The 17,680-nt window shown below is 44.4% G+C and overlaps 1 protein-coding gene across 5 annotated transcripts in view; it reads right to left on the bottom strand.

The window, feature by feature from the left end:
* The window catches only part of SMOC1 (SPARC related modular calcium binding 1), a 134,245-nt gene that overhangs the window by 15,461 nt on the left and 101,104 nt on the right, over window positions 1-17,680 (bottom strand). For all 5 annotated transcript variants that reach the window (XM_063333244.1, XM_063333245.1, XM_063333247.1 and 2 more), the window contains exons 8-10: window positions 10,420-10,612; window positions 9,453-9,535; window positions 5,820-5,925 (exon numbers count right to left, since the gene is read on the bottom strand). In XM_063333244.1, the coding sequence (XP_063189314.1) occupies window positions 5,820-5,925; window positions 9,453-9,535; window positions 10,420-10,612 (382 nt within the window). The remainder of the gene's footprint in view (window positions 1-5,819; window positions 5,926-9,452; window positions 9,536-10,419; window positions 10,613-17,680) is intronic.

The raw sequence follows: 17,680 nt of genomic DNA, 5'->3' as shown, positions 1-17,680 counted from the left end.
AACACCTTCATGTCATCTGGTGTAACTGGGGTACAGGCAGAAAGCAAAGAGGCTATTAAAAAACATGGACATGTACTTTTGCAGCTGCACTGAATTCTGGAGCAGACAGAGAAGAATATGCCAAAATATTAAATAGACAGCTTTAATATGCAGTTTGTAATGCTTTCCAGCCCTTGAGGCCCCTTGCAAGAAATGAGGAGTTAACTCAGTGGGAAGGAGCAGGGAAGAAGGGGAGGTATATAGGATAAAGTATACAAGAGCAGCAAATGTCAGACATTACTCAGAGACAAAACCATGTACAGTGTGCAATCACATTGTCCTCCACAGAACTGTGCTGTCAAAGTGTAATATGTCCCACTAAATTTTACTGAGTAAAACAGAAGTCCATTCCTATCAAAGCTGATCCTTTGCTCCCCGCACACTTGCAGCCCCACTGCACCCCACTGCCCGGGCTGCACAGACCCACATTACTGTTGCAGTGACAGAAAATCCTGATACAAAATACCGCTTTGAGAGAAAGCGAGGTTGCAAACTCTGAAGTACCCAGCAGATGACCACCTGTTTGAAGACCTTTAGAAAACCTATTATTTTGTAATACAAACTTTCTGTAGCAACAACAGCAGCTGAGGCAGATGGAGGGAAGGGGAGTTAAGACCAGCCTAACATCACCTAACCGGACTGCAGAGACTAAAAAACAGAGGGAGCTATTCCAGGATGAAAGAACACTGATGGACAAGAAGCTGCTAGCAGAAGCAACAGAGTAGAAAAACAGTTAGACTGGCTTCCACTCCTAAAACATAAGGTATGCTTGTAGTCGGGATATCTACAGGAGTTAAAGCTGTAAGACTCTATGACTTGAAAGTATTTTGCAAGGATGTCTGCCTTGCTTGGTGCTGTCGCTGAAGAAAGGATGGATGAGGGCAAAGGTAAAGAAATGACTGGACTGACCCTGCCAGTCAATGCCCACAATAGCATTCACGATGTCCACCAAGGTGCCTGGGGGAGTGGTGGAAAGTGGTAAGAGTTTAACAAACTAAGGTAAAATTCAAAATTGTTCTTGCTATTCTTACTGTCCTTTTGTTGTTCTTTGTGGTTGTCTATTCTAAAGTTAAAAGCTGTAATGGCAGAACACGGCTTGAATCAGAGAGGATTACTCTAATGTATTTGTTTTATTATTCTCCCTTTCCTGTAGCCAAAGAATCAAGAAGCCAACAAAAAACTAAGCTGTGTTCAGACTAAACAAAAGGGTACTACACAATCTGAATTCATTACGGGGAATGCATAATTCCTCTACAGCTAGAACTTAAGTTATCTTCCTATTACAGGCCCATTTCTTCTTCTCCTCCGGCTAAGTTGTGTATGAAACACTATGCTGAACACAACTTTTCTAAAGATTTATGGGATAAATCATTTAGAAGGTTTAAAAACCACCTCCTTCACTCCTCATTGACTGTTCAAAGATCCTCCTCTTACACAAACTCTGCTGTACCTTTAATTAGGCTAGAATTTCCATAGGAGCACAAAGAGAAGTTAGTATCCAACTTCAATTGAAATGCAATAGGAGTTGGGCATTAACTTCCCCGCACTGTTTGAAAGTGTCAATCTTTATTAAAACATGGCTCGGCTTCAGAACACCCTGGAGATGTGCTGAGCTGTGCTTGCCTGCTTCAAACTGCTCAACTAGAGCATGAAAGGGAACCTTGGGGGCAATTTTCTGAAGTACTTTTTAGGGCTATTACACGGGGAATAATTGGCAACTTAAAATGAAGGGACACAGCTGCTGTGTTACATGATAAGGATGGCTGTTGTAAGCTGCCCTTTTAACCCAAAATTCCACAGGGCATTAATATTTTTGCTGATAATATAGCAAGCCATAGTGCACATACTTTGGCAACTAAAATTCATTTCTGAATTGGCAGGGACCAAAGAGAGTTCCTCAGACCAGGGAAACCCAGGTCGGGATCCCCTTTGGTCTATTTTAGTTTAGGCCCCATGTAATATGAGTACGTTTGAATTACAAAATAGACTAAAATGTATTAAAGCAAAGGCTAAATTTTAAAAAGTGCTGCTCCTATTATACAGGATTTGTATGTGAACAATTTCTACTATGCGTCTTTTCAAAAAGTATACCAAACACTGGTTAATAAACGAATTTCCTACAAGCGCTCCCTTAATTACTTTGAAAACATACAGTAACAAGATGTGCCTTGGAGTTATTACATAAACTTAAAATTAAGAATGAATTTTACCAGAGATTTTCTGTTTCAGAAGTCTAAATGAAGTCTACTTGCCTATTTTGCTGTAATATAAACCAGGGCCATGAGGAAGGGAAGTCCTCATCTCATGTACATTATTGTAAAGCAAGAGTAACTCAATTAAAGTCAATAGCTTTGAACTTGCTTAAACGAGACAAGACCTATAAGGGATTACAAGGTTGTTTTAAGCATGCCCAATAAAAAAAAAAAAAAAAAAAAGTCTTATCAGGTTTTACTTACATGGCCTGCAGCAATCCAAGTTGCACAGCCTCACTTTGCTGCTACTAGATTGTTTTTCTGTGTGCCAAGTATAAAGCGTGCAGTTTAGCACAGCTCAATGAGGTATTTAAAATGCAGATCTCTCATTTCTCCCCATGCTCCTCCCTCCCGCCCCCCCAAAAAGCTAATACAGACATTAATTGCAAAGCCACAAATAGCTTTGCAGCATAAATAGGTAAAGTCTTGAAGATGAAGACAGTCTGCAAATGCAAGAAGTTTTCAGTGCACGTATCCAGATTCAGACTAAAGGCCGCAGGGTCATCTAATCTGATTTCCTGTAGATCATACTCACAGAATGTGAATCAAATTACCCTTAAGAGCATAATTCAGGTTTGACTAAAGCAAGTCTTTCTGAAAGGCATCAGGCCTAAGATGAAAGCTTTAGAGAGAGGGAATCTGTCACCTCCCTCATGACTTCATTCTGCCTTAGAATTGCCCTTGCTTTAAAGAAATTTTGATCACAAGTTTGTTTAAATTCAGCTAATCATGTTCTTCCTTGCTAGACTAAAGAGCCTGCAAAGCTTTTGTCCCTCTGGAGATACCCAGATTATACAAAATCGTCTTTCAACCCTTTTTTTTTTTTCTTCTTTCCTTTAATACCCTAAGGTAGGCTGAGCTCCTTAACGATTCTCACTGTTAGGCTTTTTCAGCCCTTGACAGTTTGGAAAGGCTCTGCGTTTGGTCCCATATTTTAATGTTGGTGCTAAAGACGCATATTGTATGCCAGTATCATCTCTCTGCTGCCACAGAGAAACAGGAACACTCCTTCCCTTCCCTAAAACTCCTACTTGCTGCTTCTCAGATTGACTAAAATACATAGGACAATATATGGGGCCACCCGACACGGCTTGTTGCCTGCCTGGCCTGCCCTCTGCAACAGGCATAAGCTTTGCTGGTGATACGTTAAAAATTTACCTTAGATCATTGGATGCATTTGTTCAAACTCTAAAAAAGGCCCAGGAGAATGAAATGCTGAACACTGTAAAGGAAGAGAAAGAGGGAGGCTACAGAGGGAACCAGTGCATGTTTAAACACAGAACCTGTTCTGCCATCATTATGGCAAAGACGGAGAAGAGCCTGCTTGCCTCACCAATAAGAAAACTGACATTAAGATATTAAAACTGACATGACTGACATTAAGAAAAATCAAATAGCCAGATCTCCAGCTTTTCTTTTCAACACGACCTTCTCAGCAAACCTGGGCCAAGGAGATACAGGATAAGCACTGTCATAAATCCAGTATTTTGTTAGTTGTTATGTCTGGAAATGAATAAGCACTACGATTAACCCTATAGGTAAAATATCCCTTCATCTTGGAAAAGAGCTTTCATTTCCAGTGCCAAAGTTAGGTCACCCAGACAATTTCAGATACTCCTGAAGGGAGGACTGGGGACATTCCTCCCCTTGGAAGACTTGGAAAGCAGGACTTATTGCAGAGACAGCTTCCCAACTCTGCAAACTCATATGAAATGAAAGCTGTACTGATTAAATTTTTATGTAAGTACCAAAAATTCCTTGAAATGCTTTTTTTTGCAAAATAAATGGTCTCATCATGGCATGGTGGGATGGAAAAACTTGACGCATGTTCTTTGGGGTATGCGCTTAGCCTGGCTGATGCACATGGAAGTTTATGCCAGAGCAGTTTCCTGAATTTAATCATGGCTGCGGGCAGGCAGAGTATTTGGGTGGTAGCAGTCTTTCGCCTCACAAAGGACAGCCTGCTGAAAGATTTCTTTTTCCCCTTGCAACTGGGCTGCTGACACTACAGCTGAAAATAAATCAACATGACGACTGTGTGAAGAGCTGGGCAGTGAAAAATTCTACCAGAAAGGCTTCTATTGAAAGCTGAGAAATACACAAAGCTTGGGGAACATTAGGAAGCAAGCCTGCTGGTTTATAGAAGTGCAGTGGGGGCATACATCTCTGGTCTCTACAATATTGGTTTATATTAAGCTTTATTTTAAGACTGATGATTACATTGGCTGGGTTTCAGTCCCAATGCCAAAGATGCCAAATTAATATCAAATACTCTCCAGGGCTTCCCACCACCCCTACCCACTGCATTTGAACCATGCAAATTACACAGAATTGACACTGGAATGCTTATAGCTGGGAGAGCAGAACTTATTTCCCATCCTTGGGGCATTTTTCATCCTGTTTATATGAATACAGACATGCTAGGCGTATACTGCTAATTCGATGGGTTACAGAATATTCAGTGTGCAGGCACTCAGCCACTGGCCTGATTTGTAAGGTCCAAATGCAAAGTTAAAACCATATGGGTTCAGAGGCAATCCATACTGAAACCAAGAGGAACAGAGGTGCCACCCAAGAAGTTTTCTGTCCTGAGTAGTTAAAGATGGCACTGCTTCCTTCTGCATTTTGAAAGAGGAAAGCAGGGGATCAACATTACTCTCAATACGCTGGAGCAATACCCACAGAAGTAACACACGTACAGAGGCACCTCCTTCATCTCTACACCCCTATGAACGCCCATTAGTTGCTGTGGCATCTGTCCGTGCTAAACTAGCACTGACTGCCTTTAAAGTCAGGGGAATCCAGAATCATAGAAGCCTTGCATAGCCAAGGCAATATAGCACCACTTTTAAATCCATCACAGTCCGTTCTCAATGGCCTGTACTGCCACAGCATCGCAGCTGCTGTGCTAAGGGGATTTGCTGTTACCAAGCAGAAGGGGGAGACAAGACCTCAGCTTTTCTCCAGTTCCCCAGAAACGCAGACTTCTGCCCACCTCTTCAACAGGCCTGACCTGCTGCTCCTTCCAAGAGGGATGAGCAGGCAGCTGGTCAGAGGGAAGGGCCATGAAAAACAGCTCCTCTCATCATCGGCAGGCTGGCTCCAGCTCCACAGCAAAACCACAGCACTGGTACTGCCAAGAATTTGGTTCGCATTCTTCACTCCCTGTGGTAGCCACTAGGCCACACGGTCTCCTTCAATCCATTTGCATTTTATTAGGTCTTTTCATGCACCGGGGGACAAAAGAACAAGCCACTTCCTCCCACTGAGCTCTCATTTCACACTTCAAATGGGCTATACTAACCTTTATGGTGGAGCAGCTGCCAGGGAGGAGGGGCGGGAGGAGGCAGGGCTAGGATGACAGGACCAAGCAGCATCTGAAGATGCAGCCTCAGCTCCTCTCCCAGCAACCCAGAGGAACCCAAACCAGTGCAGAGCAACACCTTTCCCTCCTGCCCCCACCTCAGAGGCACCCAGAGCCCTGCAGCTACCTTGGTGGCATTCAGCGCCAGTGCTCCCTGGACTCACCTCCCACCCCCAGTAGGGGCTGCTGAGTTAATAGCCTGTACCATGTCCGTAGTCAGAGCATCAAGTAAGCTTGTAATAAATTCAACTTTCTTCCCTTCTGGGCAGCCTGCAGAAAGAAAAGAGGAGGTTTAATGCAATAACACACAGGATTTGTCTCCTACCCCAGTTCAGCAAGGATCAGCCAGAACCTCCTTTGTTTGTAATATGGCAGCCATCATCACAGTCCCTAAGGAAAGGCAGAAGAATCCCTCAGTGGGTTTCTCTGCGTGGTAATTTGTCCTGCAGCTTTTATCCAGGCACACACAGGGTCACCAACAATATCTGGCAGGAAGACCGTGTGGTTAGCTTTATGGCCTCTCCCAGTTCTCTACCAGAATAACCACAGGGATGTGCTGGAAGCGCCTGGCAGAAGGGAGTTCCCATGGTGACACTTGCAGAGAAGTTTGCAAAACAACTCATTACCTCCTGGGTCATCTTCCTCTGTAAACATGGCTGTTGTGAGTGCCTAACTGACAGCTTAAAGCTTCCCAAAGCATGGGCCAAAGCGAGGACTGCTGCGTGCACTCTCCTCTTCAGGCACAGAGAGCACTGCCTGCCAGCAGCTACCACAATAATTCAGTTCTTTGCATGATCACACTGCATGGGAAATACGTCAAAGTCAACACGTGGTAATCACCCCCAGTCACTCCTGGCTTAAGGAGGACAAAGTGGGCTGAAGACGAGCTCGGTAACCATTTCCATTACTTAGTGCTGAGGCTGTCTAGTTCCCCACCACCATAACCGCAGACTGACAGGGCCTCCTACCCCTAACAGTGCCAGCCTGTTATGACACAGCTGAGATGAAATTCTCCATCTCCTCACCTTTATGAGGCAATCTATGCCATTTCCTTGTTTCTTAAAGGAGCAAAAGCATGCTTCATTTACTACCATATTAATAATCTAACAACTGCTCTAGCCTACCAAGAAGTGAACATACTTAACTTAACTCACCACCTCCAAAGCTATTGTCCAAAACCCATCACCCCCCATCCTATTACCTTCTTTTGATGTGACAGAAAAGCCATCACCACATCCCTCACCTCTTCTCTTTCTCCAAACCACCATGCACTACAAATCAGTAAGCTGATTAAGGCAGACGACATCAGAAAACAGCCCGCCCCAGCAACATATAGCAGTGTCAACACTTCTGCTTTTCTCGGACAAGCAGAGAAGCACGTGTACCCCAAACAGAGCACCAGAAACTTACTGTAATCCCTCGACAGCTGAAAGCAGCTTGCAAATTGATCTGAAAAAATTCCCTCCTTTGCAGTATTACAGGCTCTGTTCTCTGCAATAGCTAACCAACAGTCCCTCGCCTGTCTCCATACTATGTGCATTACACACACGCACACCCCTCAGCACTCGTTTGGCACATGGTCCAGAAAATGTCAGCATTGTAATGGGTAAGCTGCTATGGCAGCCAGAGTAGACCACTCACTTAAAGGAGCTTTTTGTTGCAGTAATGAGAAGGTTGAAAACCCGTTTGCTAGAAGTCATCTCCCTGGGGCCTCAGCATCTCACCGTCTGCAGGAATTAGCAGCGTGCCATTTGCTATGTGCAAGCAACACTTTCCTTCCTTCTTTCTTTCTTTCTTTCTTTTGGCCACAGCCATGACACAGCTTGTGAAGAGGGTATGTGTAGGTGTGCAAGGATCTGGACTTAAGTCTCCCCAACCTTGTCCTCTGCAGGGTCTCTTCACACAGGCCAAGGTGCACACTGCCTGCAGCACTGGGAGTCTGAAGAATGGGAGAACCTCTAGAAGAGGAATAAGGTATGGGGTCCCCCTTACACAACTGAGTGCAAATGGAATGATCAGACTCAAATTAAAGCAGCGGTTCTTCTTAAAATTCAGTTCTGCTAAGAAACAAGAGGGGAAGAAAGCAAAAAGAAATATCCTCTCTCACTCCCTGCAGTTCTGGGCTCACCAGTGAATTCTTGCATCCAAGAGCAGCTAATCAAACAAACCTCAGGTCTGCATCAAAAGATCATGCAGCACAGCATCTCTCAGGCAGACAAACCAGGATCAGATCCTCCATCTCCTAGTCTCTCCATAGACAAGGCTATTTTCAGTGACAGGAACCATCATGCCAACCAATGCAGCCAACCACAGAGCTGGAAGTTTACTCAGGCACAGAAGAGTGGCTTGAGCTGAGAGGGGAGCTCTCATGGAGTCTGATGCTGGGACCAGACCACTAAGGTACACAGCACTGTGCGTCCTCTTCTCTGTCAAGCAGTTCCTATCCCCTTGTCCAGCTGCCGCTGCAGTGCAGAAGGGGAGGGAGAAGGGAAACGAAACCATTCTGTCTTCCTGAGAAACCAGAAATCTCAAAGAAAAAGCCCAAGATCAAAGGATTTTCAGAGAGGAGTTCTGGAGAAGCAGGGTGGAAATGCAGGGAGAGGCAGCAAAGCAAGGGGAGAAGGGGATGGGGAAGAAAGGAAAATAAGGTTATTCTATTTTAGCGTGATTTCCTAAGGAAATGAGTCTTAATGCAATCATTTAGCTGGTTTCCCTCCTCCTACCCTCCAAAGTAATACTTGAACCAATTGGCCAATTTCATCCCAATGTGAGAGGGAGACAAATAGGAAATATCCACATCACTTGTGAAAATGAGGAGCTGCATAGAAAAGAGCCCCACTGCAGCCCGAGCTGCTAAGCAGAAAGCTACAGGGCCCAAGGTCAGGAGCCAGCAGGATGAGAATTAGGAGACACAAAAGGCAAATCTGGAACAAATCTCATTTCCTTTGCTAACTTGCTCAGGGACAACTCACTTTATGCTAGCCCTAGAAAAGGCCAGGAGAAAATGGTGGATCCAGAGCTACCAGCTCTTTCTGCAGAGTTCTTGGTCTCTACCAAGGGACCGTGAGGGACCCAGTGTAGCCTCTGTTTTCAAGCAGTCAGCCCTCACCCAGGAGAGCAATGGCTGACCTGTCAGTGAAGGCCCCCAGGCAGGTAGGAACGCATTTTTAAGAACTGCACAGACACCTATGCCCAGCACATCTTCCTAGCAGAAACAAGTTAGGCACACAGTAAATTATGGCTTGTTACTCTGTTAAGGGGGGGAAAGCAGAATATAAAACAAGCAGTAATGGGAGATAAAGTGGGTCCTAGGCATAAAATGAGGGATAAAGTTCAGCTAAATAAGAAACCAGCACTAGTTAAGGGACCTTAGTGCACCAGGAATGCTGCCCTGCCTGGTCCGTGCAGTGTCAGAGAGCCAGTTGGTCCACTGACATCTGCCACCTGTGTCCTCTTTCCTTGCTAAGGGGACACCAAGTTGCTGAAAAGCTCTGCTAAATGGAAAGGATCCTCTCCTGGCCAGGCTTTGAAGAAGAACGTTCAATGCTGAGTCCGTTCTTTTCCCAGGGGACCTCTGGGAATCCAGGTTTCTTTCCTGAAAATTCTGATCCCGACACTCCCAGCCCTTTCCAGTTCACTGCTGCAACTGGAGGTGATCCAAAATAACAAATAAAACCCATGGTAAAACATGCACAGTGAGGGAAATCCCCCATCTCCTCAACAATATTCTTGGCCTCTTAAGAGTCCCAAGGTAAGAAAAGGAAGAAGGCAGAGACAAGATCTTGTTCCTCGCTGACCTGGAAGTTCTCTGTCCTTGAATGGATCATCGATCTCTGTGCTCTTCGATCTGGCATCGCTTTCACACACTGGGGTCTCATAGCTGAAAAAGGAGAACAGCAGATGCTAAACTATGTGATATAGCTTTAGCGTCATCAGATGGTTGCAAAGGGCTTGTGTCTTATCTGCTTACTGTAGGGGAAACCAATAACCTGCAGAATAAATGTTATTCTCAAGCAGCTGTCTGCTTATAGACAGTCAGCAGCAGCAGCGGAGAGAGAAGGAAGAGCGCACTCTGAAGTCCAGTGCCAGCTACCACCAATCCAAACCCACGAACAGCACAAGCCCCTCTTCCAACTCTTGTGGGCACAGGCTGAACTTTTTTTCCCAAAGCTGTCCACGCTCTGCAGAATCACTGTATCTATCAGTGTTTAGGTCCCAACTCCTACTGGCTTGTTTTTATAACTTGCCGCACCCACAATTTGTTTCCAAACCCCAAGTTAGAAAACATTCCCTAGGTAGTTTTAAGATACAGACTAACTTAAAGAAAAATCTATCACTGACTTAAAAATCTCTCAATGCACAACCAAGCAGTCTTCTAAATGTGTATTGGTCAAGCTGCTGCAGCATGGAAACGTAAAGCAGAGGATAATGCAACAAAGACACGTGTCTTTTCACTGTTCACACCCCTGATCTATACCCTTGAGCAAAGCCCTGGTTACTGCTACCACCCAAAAGCTGCAAGCTAGAGGAAAAAAAGGCTACTTTGCATGAATACTCAACACAGAGGAAAGTAAGGGCAGTGGTAACGATGCACCAACTCCTACAGAGAAGGAAATGCATAGTAACATTCAGTAGGGAACATCACATACAGCATTCGCTAGCTCTAATGAAGGTAGTATAGAGCAGACTGCTCTAGAAGTAGGAACTTATCTGATATAGCAACAGTATATTTTTATATCTCATTTTCTCCAGGTAAGCTCTTACCGAGTGGAAGTACCAGGCAGGGGGCGTCCCGTGTCCACCAGGACACACCAGCAGTACCCAGTCGACTGGTGACATTGCACTGGTTTGTAGAGCCCTCCGGGAGCACACTCGGGGATGACGATACCCTCGCGGGGGTTCTGCCTGGCCTCCTCCAGGGCACTCTGCCTTTCCTGGTCGCAGGAGTGAACCTTCTCTGGAAGACGGGAGGGAAGTTGGAAGGGGTGTAGAAACAAAAGTCAAATCAATATCACCTTTCTCAGCTCAGCAGGATATGAGTATCCTTCACATTAGGAGACCTTTGTGTCTGTTTTCTTCTCAGCAAACATTACTGTATCTACATCCCTAAAAACTCAAGGACTTCTTGGTTGAGAGCTTCCTCCTACATTTAGCTGTGACACAACAAGATTATGGATTATAGACATTGACTGCCAAGTGCCCAGCAAGCCAGGAACAGCAAGAAAAACTGTTCCCATTCACCTGGGTTTTGGAACAGAGCTATCAGATAACAATAATTCACTATTACTGCAGCCATGGGGTAAGCATTTCCCAGATGACGTTTTCACATACTGAGAGATCCTAAATTGTGACTTGTATTTTCCAGTTAAACAAAGCAAGCAAACACCCTGCAAAACCCCCGCCGTCTATTTCTCCAGACTGCAACACACTCTTCCCTCTCAATAGTATCTCTCCAGCATGACCCCAAGAGAAGCAGAAGGTTATGTTTTAATGCCACCTCGTCCAGTGCAGAGAGCACCTGCACACACCTCAGCAGGGAACAGAATAGGATATCCCATTCTACCCATGCTGCCATCACCTTTCCAGCACACTCCACCGTGGTCCTCACCTGGAAAACAAAGGACACCCAACATTGCTTCCTACCAAGGGGTAGGTAGGACTCTGTCCCTTAATAGCTTATTACATGGAAAAGGTTCTTTCCAAAGACATTGTTAACCAGAGAACAGACAGCACATACCAAAGAACAGAAAGAAGCCCAAAAGTGGCTTCTGCAGCCAGCCTGGCACCGGCAGCCCTAATGCCGGTTCTTCAACCACCGTCTGCAGAGGAGTGAGGGATGCATGGAGAAGCACCAGGCTGCTTTCCACAGCCAAGAATCCCCTCAAGCTTTCAATGCATAAAATGCTTCTACACTGACAGGCAGTGACACCACAGGTTCATCCCAAACCTGCAGATGTTTGCATCGTCAGCCAGCTTACATGGCATGACCCTAGCATCCTGCCCCCAGGACAGGCTCAGCACACAACTAACACATGCTCACTGTTCCCTTGTATCTTGCTGGCCTGTCTGTACCCCATCAGTTATGCCTTATATTTTGGTGATAAATTCTGGTGCAGAGAGTAACTTTTGTTCTGTATTTGGGGAACAGAAAGGATGCTGATTCACAACTAGAATTTCTCAGCTTGGTAGCAGCAGATACGATACAAAAAAATCTCCAGCAGATCTGCACAGCATCACCTGAGTACAGCATGCTTTGCGTACCAGAAGCACTTTTACTAGTTTCTAACTGAACTGTAGCAGCTAAAGAGTAAAGACCCAGAATAGTCTCCCTCTCCTCAGTATTTCAGACCATTGTCGAGACTGGGAATGTGAAGGGCACCTGAACTTTGCCACACACAAATCCACACAACTGAAACACAGAATAAAAACTTTTAAGTGTCGGCAAGTCTGACCCAAGCAGAGAGAAACTTGATCAGGAAGGAGCAGGAGGGGATAAAGTCAACAAAAACTGAAAGGGAGCTCAAGCCTCAGCTGATATTTAAGCTGACTTCACTTTGCTGACAGATTTCACATCTGAAAAAAAAAGGCCCCGTGGCTGTTCCCAAGCTGTACGTGGACAGAGAAGTCATTGAGCGAGAGGTCTGCAGGCTCCTTAACAAACCACTTACATCATGAGGGGCCCCCGCTTGCCCATGGTTTGCCAACAGCAATTCACACCTTGGCCCTCAGGTGAGGAGGATCATTCAGTGCAGCTCGGGGAAGCAAAACCTGGGGCAGAATTCCCTACCATCATTTTACATAATAAGCAAAAGAAAAAAAAAACCAACAACCTCTGCTGAAGAGAATTACATTCCAGAAATTTTTCTATCGAAATCCCCAAAGCTTCCTGAGTGCACAAAGTCATACCAACAACTCTCAAGTCCTTTGAGTATTGCAAAACTATCACTAAAATGACTCCAAAAAAAATAGAGTGGGTTTTTTTTTTGTGTCTCAGAACAAGAAATATGCCACTTTTATTGAAATCAAGAAAAAAAGGAAAGAATAAATGTCTTTTAATGAGTTAGTATTTTATTTTACATCCATTTGCAGTTAGGTATGCAAATTACACAGAATAAATGTACATACTTACACACACATTTGTACTTTGCCATAAAAAATGGCAAAAAATTATCTGCACAAATAAACAGAAGTTTGTGAGAATTGAATAGTCACAGCATTTACCATCAGAATACAGAACTAATTGGTAGTCACTCCTGTTTGAAGGGTGTTTAAAGGCTGAGTGAAACAAATCTTCCAGGGTTTTTTCAGTTGACATCAAATAGAAGTAGTGATTCAAAATCTGCCATTGTCACCAGTATTCAATGGTCCGTCATTAGCAATGATAGCAGTACAACTGAAATAGCAGGGAGATCAGATTTTTTCTCATTTCTAGCATGCACCTAGAAGTAGCCACTATGGAAGTCTTATCTATTCCATTACATCCTGAAGAATATAAACCAGACATACCGGGGCAAACCAAAGGCCCAATGTGTTGGTTTCACCTCCAGCCATGGTCAAAAGCAGAAGCTTAGAGGACAAGAGAGGAACAGGACAAGCATATACTTCTTTCCCACTTGTATTTCATCTCTCAACCAGTTGTGGATCAGAAACTTGCAGAGACAGACATGGAGTTTGTATTTAGTGAGTAGCAGTGGTTTTTCCTTTCCACCAGTTTGTCGTGTCTCCGTTTATAAACTTTTATTGACTATGACATCCTGCAGCTAGTTCTGTGACTCGCTGCGTTACATATGGAACACAGCACATCCTTTGGGTTGATCTAAACCTGGCTCCAACTAGTTTTGTTTGTTGACCCTAGCTCTTCTGGAGGATGAAGCAGTGAACAGTTTGCAGTCCCCCTCCCTGCCTCTCACTGCTTTACAGATTCCTACTTCATCTCTTTTACATGCTGAAAAGTCCCAGCTGATCCAGTTCTTTCTCTGAACCCTTTCCAGATCCACCGTACTTTCCCTGAGCTGGAGGGGATCAAAACGGCAAACCCATTGACACAAAAATGGAGGTTCTGACAGCGGCCTTGTGGAAAGTTCCTTCAGTGACATCTGTCTACTAAGCAGAAAAAAGTATTAACTAGTACTAGCCCCTGGAGAGGCTCTTTCTTCCAGGCTACCACTCTAACAGCACTTAATTCCCTTAAAAAATAAACACGAATATTAATAGTTGGGGTGTATTTCAACAGTCGGCAAAATCAGCTGGGAAATCCATACCATCAGCTTCCCTAGTATGGGACTTGGCATGAACTGCATACACTGGCACCCTGAAAGACAGTCTCGTGGGTAACGAAGGGACCATCAAATGCTATCCCAGCTCCAGGACACTGAAGTCAGCCTGTTCCAGTCAGACTGCTTACTGGAAACTGACTGCTGTTGTTGCCAAAGCCAGGTTTATGGAGGACAGTGAAAGCCTATGGCCAAGCTGGAAGGTTTAGTGCCAGCTATGAAATTAAGCTGTCATCTTAGAAAGAAGCATATTTTTATTATATGTGCAGGGTACTTAAAAGCCTATTCCCTATTTGAGTTAATGGGGGTCACAGGCACAGAAAGATAAAGAAAAAAGGTTTTCTTTCTTTCCCTATATTAAACATTTAGAGAGAGAAGAACATTTAAGAAAGCAAGTCAGTGGGACACAAACAGCATTCCCAGGACCAACAGTAATATTACACTCTTTTTTTTTTTCTCCTTTTTTTTTTTTTTAAAGGCACTGTCACATTCCCCTGTTTTCTGCCATCTCTGCTTTGACTGAAGACGACCACCAGCAAAGAAGCTGAGTAACACTTGCCAACTTGATGTTGCTGGGGAGCAAAACCTTTGGGAGACAGCAAATTTAGACTACAAATCCAATGACAGCAAAAAAACCAATAGGGAATGCATACACACACGCGAAGGACAGAATCGCTGGCAGAAATACCCCTTTTACCTTAACTGCTCAGCTCTAAAATGCTAACTGTTCCTTCTTACTCTTGACTGCTTCTAACACTCCTTAAAACATTTTTAAAAGTAGTGTCTCTGAAGCCATGAGCTATTGCAGGAAAACAGGGCTTGGACATCTGAAGTTGTACGTTATTTATGCAACAATTTTCACCTAGTAATGGCCTTCTGAGAAATACATGGTCAGATTCATAAAAAGGTCTCTCATTCCTGGTCCCCTAAGTACACGCATTCAAACATACATCTAGTGCCTGCACAATAAAAATAAAAATGATGAATGAGGTAAGGGATTCATCTGACTGTCTAATAAACTAGATGGTTATTAAAGAGATGGGGTGTTTGTTTACCTTATAAAGTTGAGAAGAGCGGGTGTCTCGCAGCATCTAACTAAAGACTTGTGCTTAACAGTTCTCATGCTCAGCTTGCAGGGCCAGATGCAGCCAACGTGCTGCTCTGGGGACGAGGCAGCCTCCCCCAGCTGCTCTCCCGACACAGAACAACTCTCATTCCTATCAGAGCCAAAGAACCAAGCATCAATCACCGGGGCTGAGAGGATGCTGCGGATCATTAGGGTAGGGCATAAGGAAGATCTGGCATCCAACCACAGCGGATCGTTTTTTGAATATTGTTCTTCTGCATCCAATTTTTTTCTTATTAAAAGAGGAAGACTGTGACACCAAAACCAACCATCCTGGAGAGATCCCTACACCCTTGAGAGACAGGAATCCTTCTTCCAAATGAGGCAAAAGAGAGGGTCTAACCTCCCTCTGTGTTTCTGCCCAGCCCCAACGGGCCTACGTGAATAGCCTAACCCCAGAGAAACAGGCTATGCCAGGCAGGGCAGGTTTCCTTCTCTTTCCCTCTCTCATTTCTTTTGTCCAGAAATTCTGTCTGGAGCAGGGAAGGTTTTCCCATGAAGTTCCCACAAAAACCTTCAGTTTTAATGAACAAGCATTCATCAGAAGGGGAGGAAAAGATCTTTTACTGAAGGATTCTTGACCAGTCCCCATTGTTAATGCTGCAACAGGGATCTGACTTCAAAATACCATTTCAAAAAAATCAAACACGTGCCTCTCCCAAATTTTTTCTGTTCAACTCCCAGCTTTACCCTCTGTGAGGAACTAGTGCAGCACAGAACAAATGGCAGCAGTATGGATATCTAGTGCCAACTTCCTATTGACATCCTGTGCCAACCCAAAAGTGAGGACTGTGTCTTTGTACCTCAGTTTTCCTCTCAGTGAGAGCAAGTGTTTGCCTGTCTCCCAGAAAAGCTTAATTCAAATAGGCTTGATTTCTCATTTTTATTTAGCCTGTCTTTACACTACTGTGGCAGAGAAGAGGAGCCTTGAACTGCTTAGTTTATCATAGCTTGTACACCAGCTTAAAGGTACTTTTCCATTGCATAAAAGGGAGCTCTAATATGAATAGGACCCAGGTCCGCTCTGGGAGAACAGGTGCCTCAACCCAGAACGGAACTTACAGAAGCCACGGGAAGAATGCACAGCCTCATTCCACAGAGAAAGTTCAGCACAGGTTGTATCAGCAGCTCAAATCTGTATCCCTTCTGCCTCGGAAGGGAAAGAAACTTTGAAAAGCCTTGGGTATGCACATGCGCAGGGGCTGGCAGGACTAGCAGAGCAACACGGTGAATAGGCACTAGCTGCCTGTCCCCTGAGCAGGGCTGTGGGTGGAGGGAGAGAAACAACCCCTTCTGTGTTTATTAGGAGCACAATAACAGCTGAGCAAATATGGCTCATGGGGATAGCATAAATCTCTCCGCACCTCTGTTAGTCATCAGCACCGCTACCCACTCCACCCTGTTCTGTCTGGGACCGTGGTCCTTCCAGGGTACTCTGGCTAATATAAAGGTAAAGAGAAAAACAAACCTTGCAGGTGCTCCCAACTCTGTACCAGTTGACCAGTCCTTGCTTTACCTTGGTACTCACTCAATTTCATTTCTCAAGGCATAGGCTACAGAGGAAACAGAGGTTACTACATGTTCCAGTGCTGCACAAGTACAATGCAAAGGTTTAACAGGTAGCTTATAATTTTAAAAAATGCATTGTTCCAAGTGGCTCATTAAACTTCAGCTATCCAGGAACACATCCTTCCCCTGCCATTTTCCTTCTGCTCAAAGTGATAAAGCTGCACTGCACTCCTGCCTATTCAATGATGAGAAGTCTATTCAATCCCTACCCTTTATCTTGAAATAAGGAGGAATGGCTGAAGGAAGCATTGTCTTGAGAATTAAGAGTGAACTTGCTGAGGGACTTTTTGGTGCACAACTTGCGCTCACTTTGCAGAATCTGTGGGCATTGGGTGCTGCCCATCTAGGAAAGGAGTGCACTCCACAGGGTTTCCAAACTACACAGGAATAAAGCTCCACACCTGTGTATCTTGAAACCCACCAGTTGAAAGCTACCTGCCCCTGCAATTCTAACTCGACTGTCTTTCAGGCAGGGCTTGGGCTCTTTCTACCATCCCCATCTCTGGAAGCAGTCAGTCACACAGTCCTAGCCCTCCTAAAGGGCGCCAGACCAGCTGAAGGATGGTAGAAAGAGAACAACACTTTTTTTTATGGCTACAGTACATCATCCTGGCAAAAAATTGCCAATGTTTGCATGTTCATACATAATGCATTAGACAGAGCTCTGACTAAATTCTGGTTCATTAGAGTATATTATAAGTTGTATCACTCTCATAAGCAAATGAGGAAAATTTAGACTACATACAATTACTACGAGATAGTTGCTAACACTGCAGGCTAAGAAAAACATGCTCCAAGAGGAGAGGTCTCAAAAGTTCTCTGTGAAACAGTTCTTCAGTATTGAAAGCAATCATGAGACTTGTCTTGCATCAAATTAAATGACTGATTTGACTAATGGAATATAGCGTCCAACTTGCAGACTGAAATTCAGGAAAGAATTCAAAGTCATCTTGATAAATGGTTTTAAATCACTTCAATCGCAACTTATAAGAACAAACAATAACCACCAGCAAGGACAAATCCAGTGCACGGAGAGGAAACTACTGGCGAGACAGCA

The sequence above is a fragment of the Chroicocephalus ridibundus genome, chromosome 4, assembly GCF_963924245.1.
Source record: "Chroicocephalus ridibundus chromosome 4, bChrRid1.1, whole genome shotgun sequence".
NCBI lineage: Eukaryota > Metazoa > Chordata > Aves > Charadriiformes > Laridae > Chroicocephalus > Chroicocephalus ridibundus.
The sequence above is the reverse complement of the archived record's forward strand: the minus strand, read 5'-3'. Positions and strand labels throughout refer to the sequence as shown.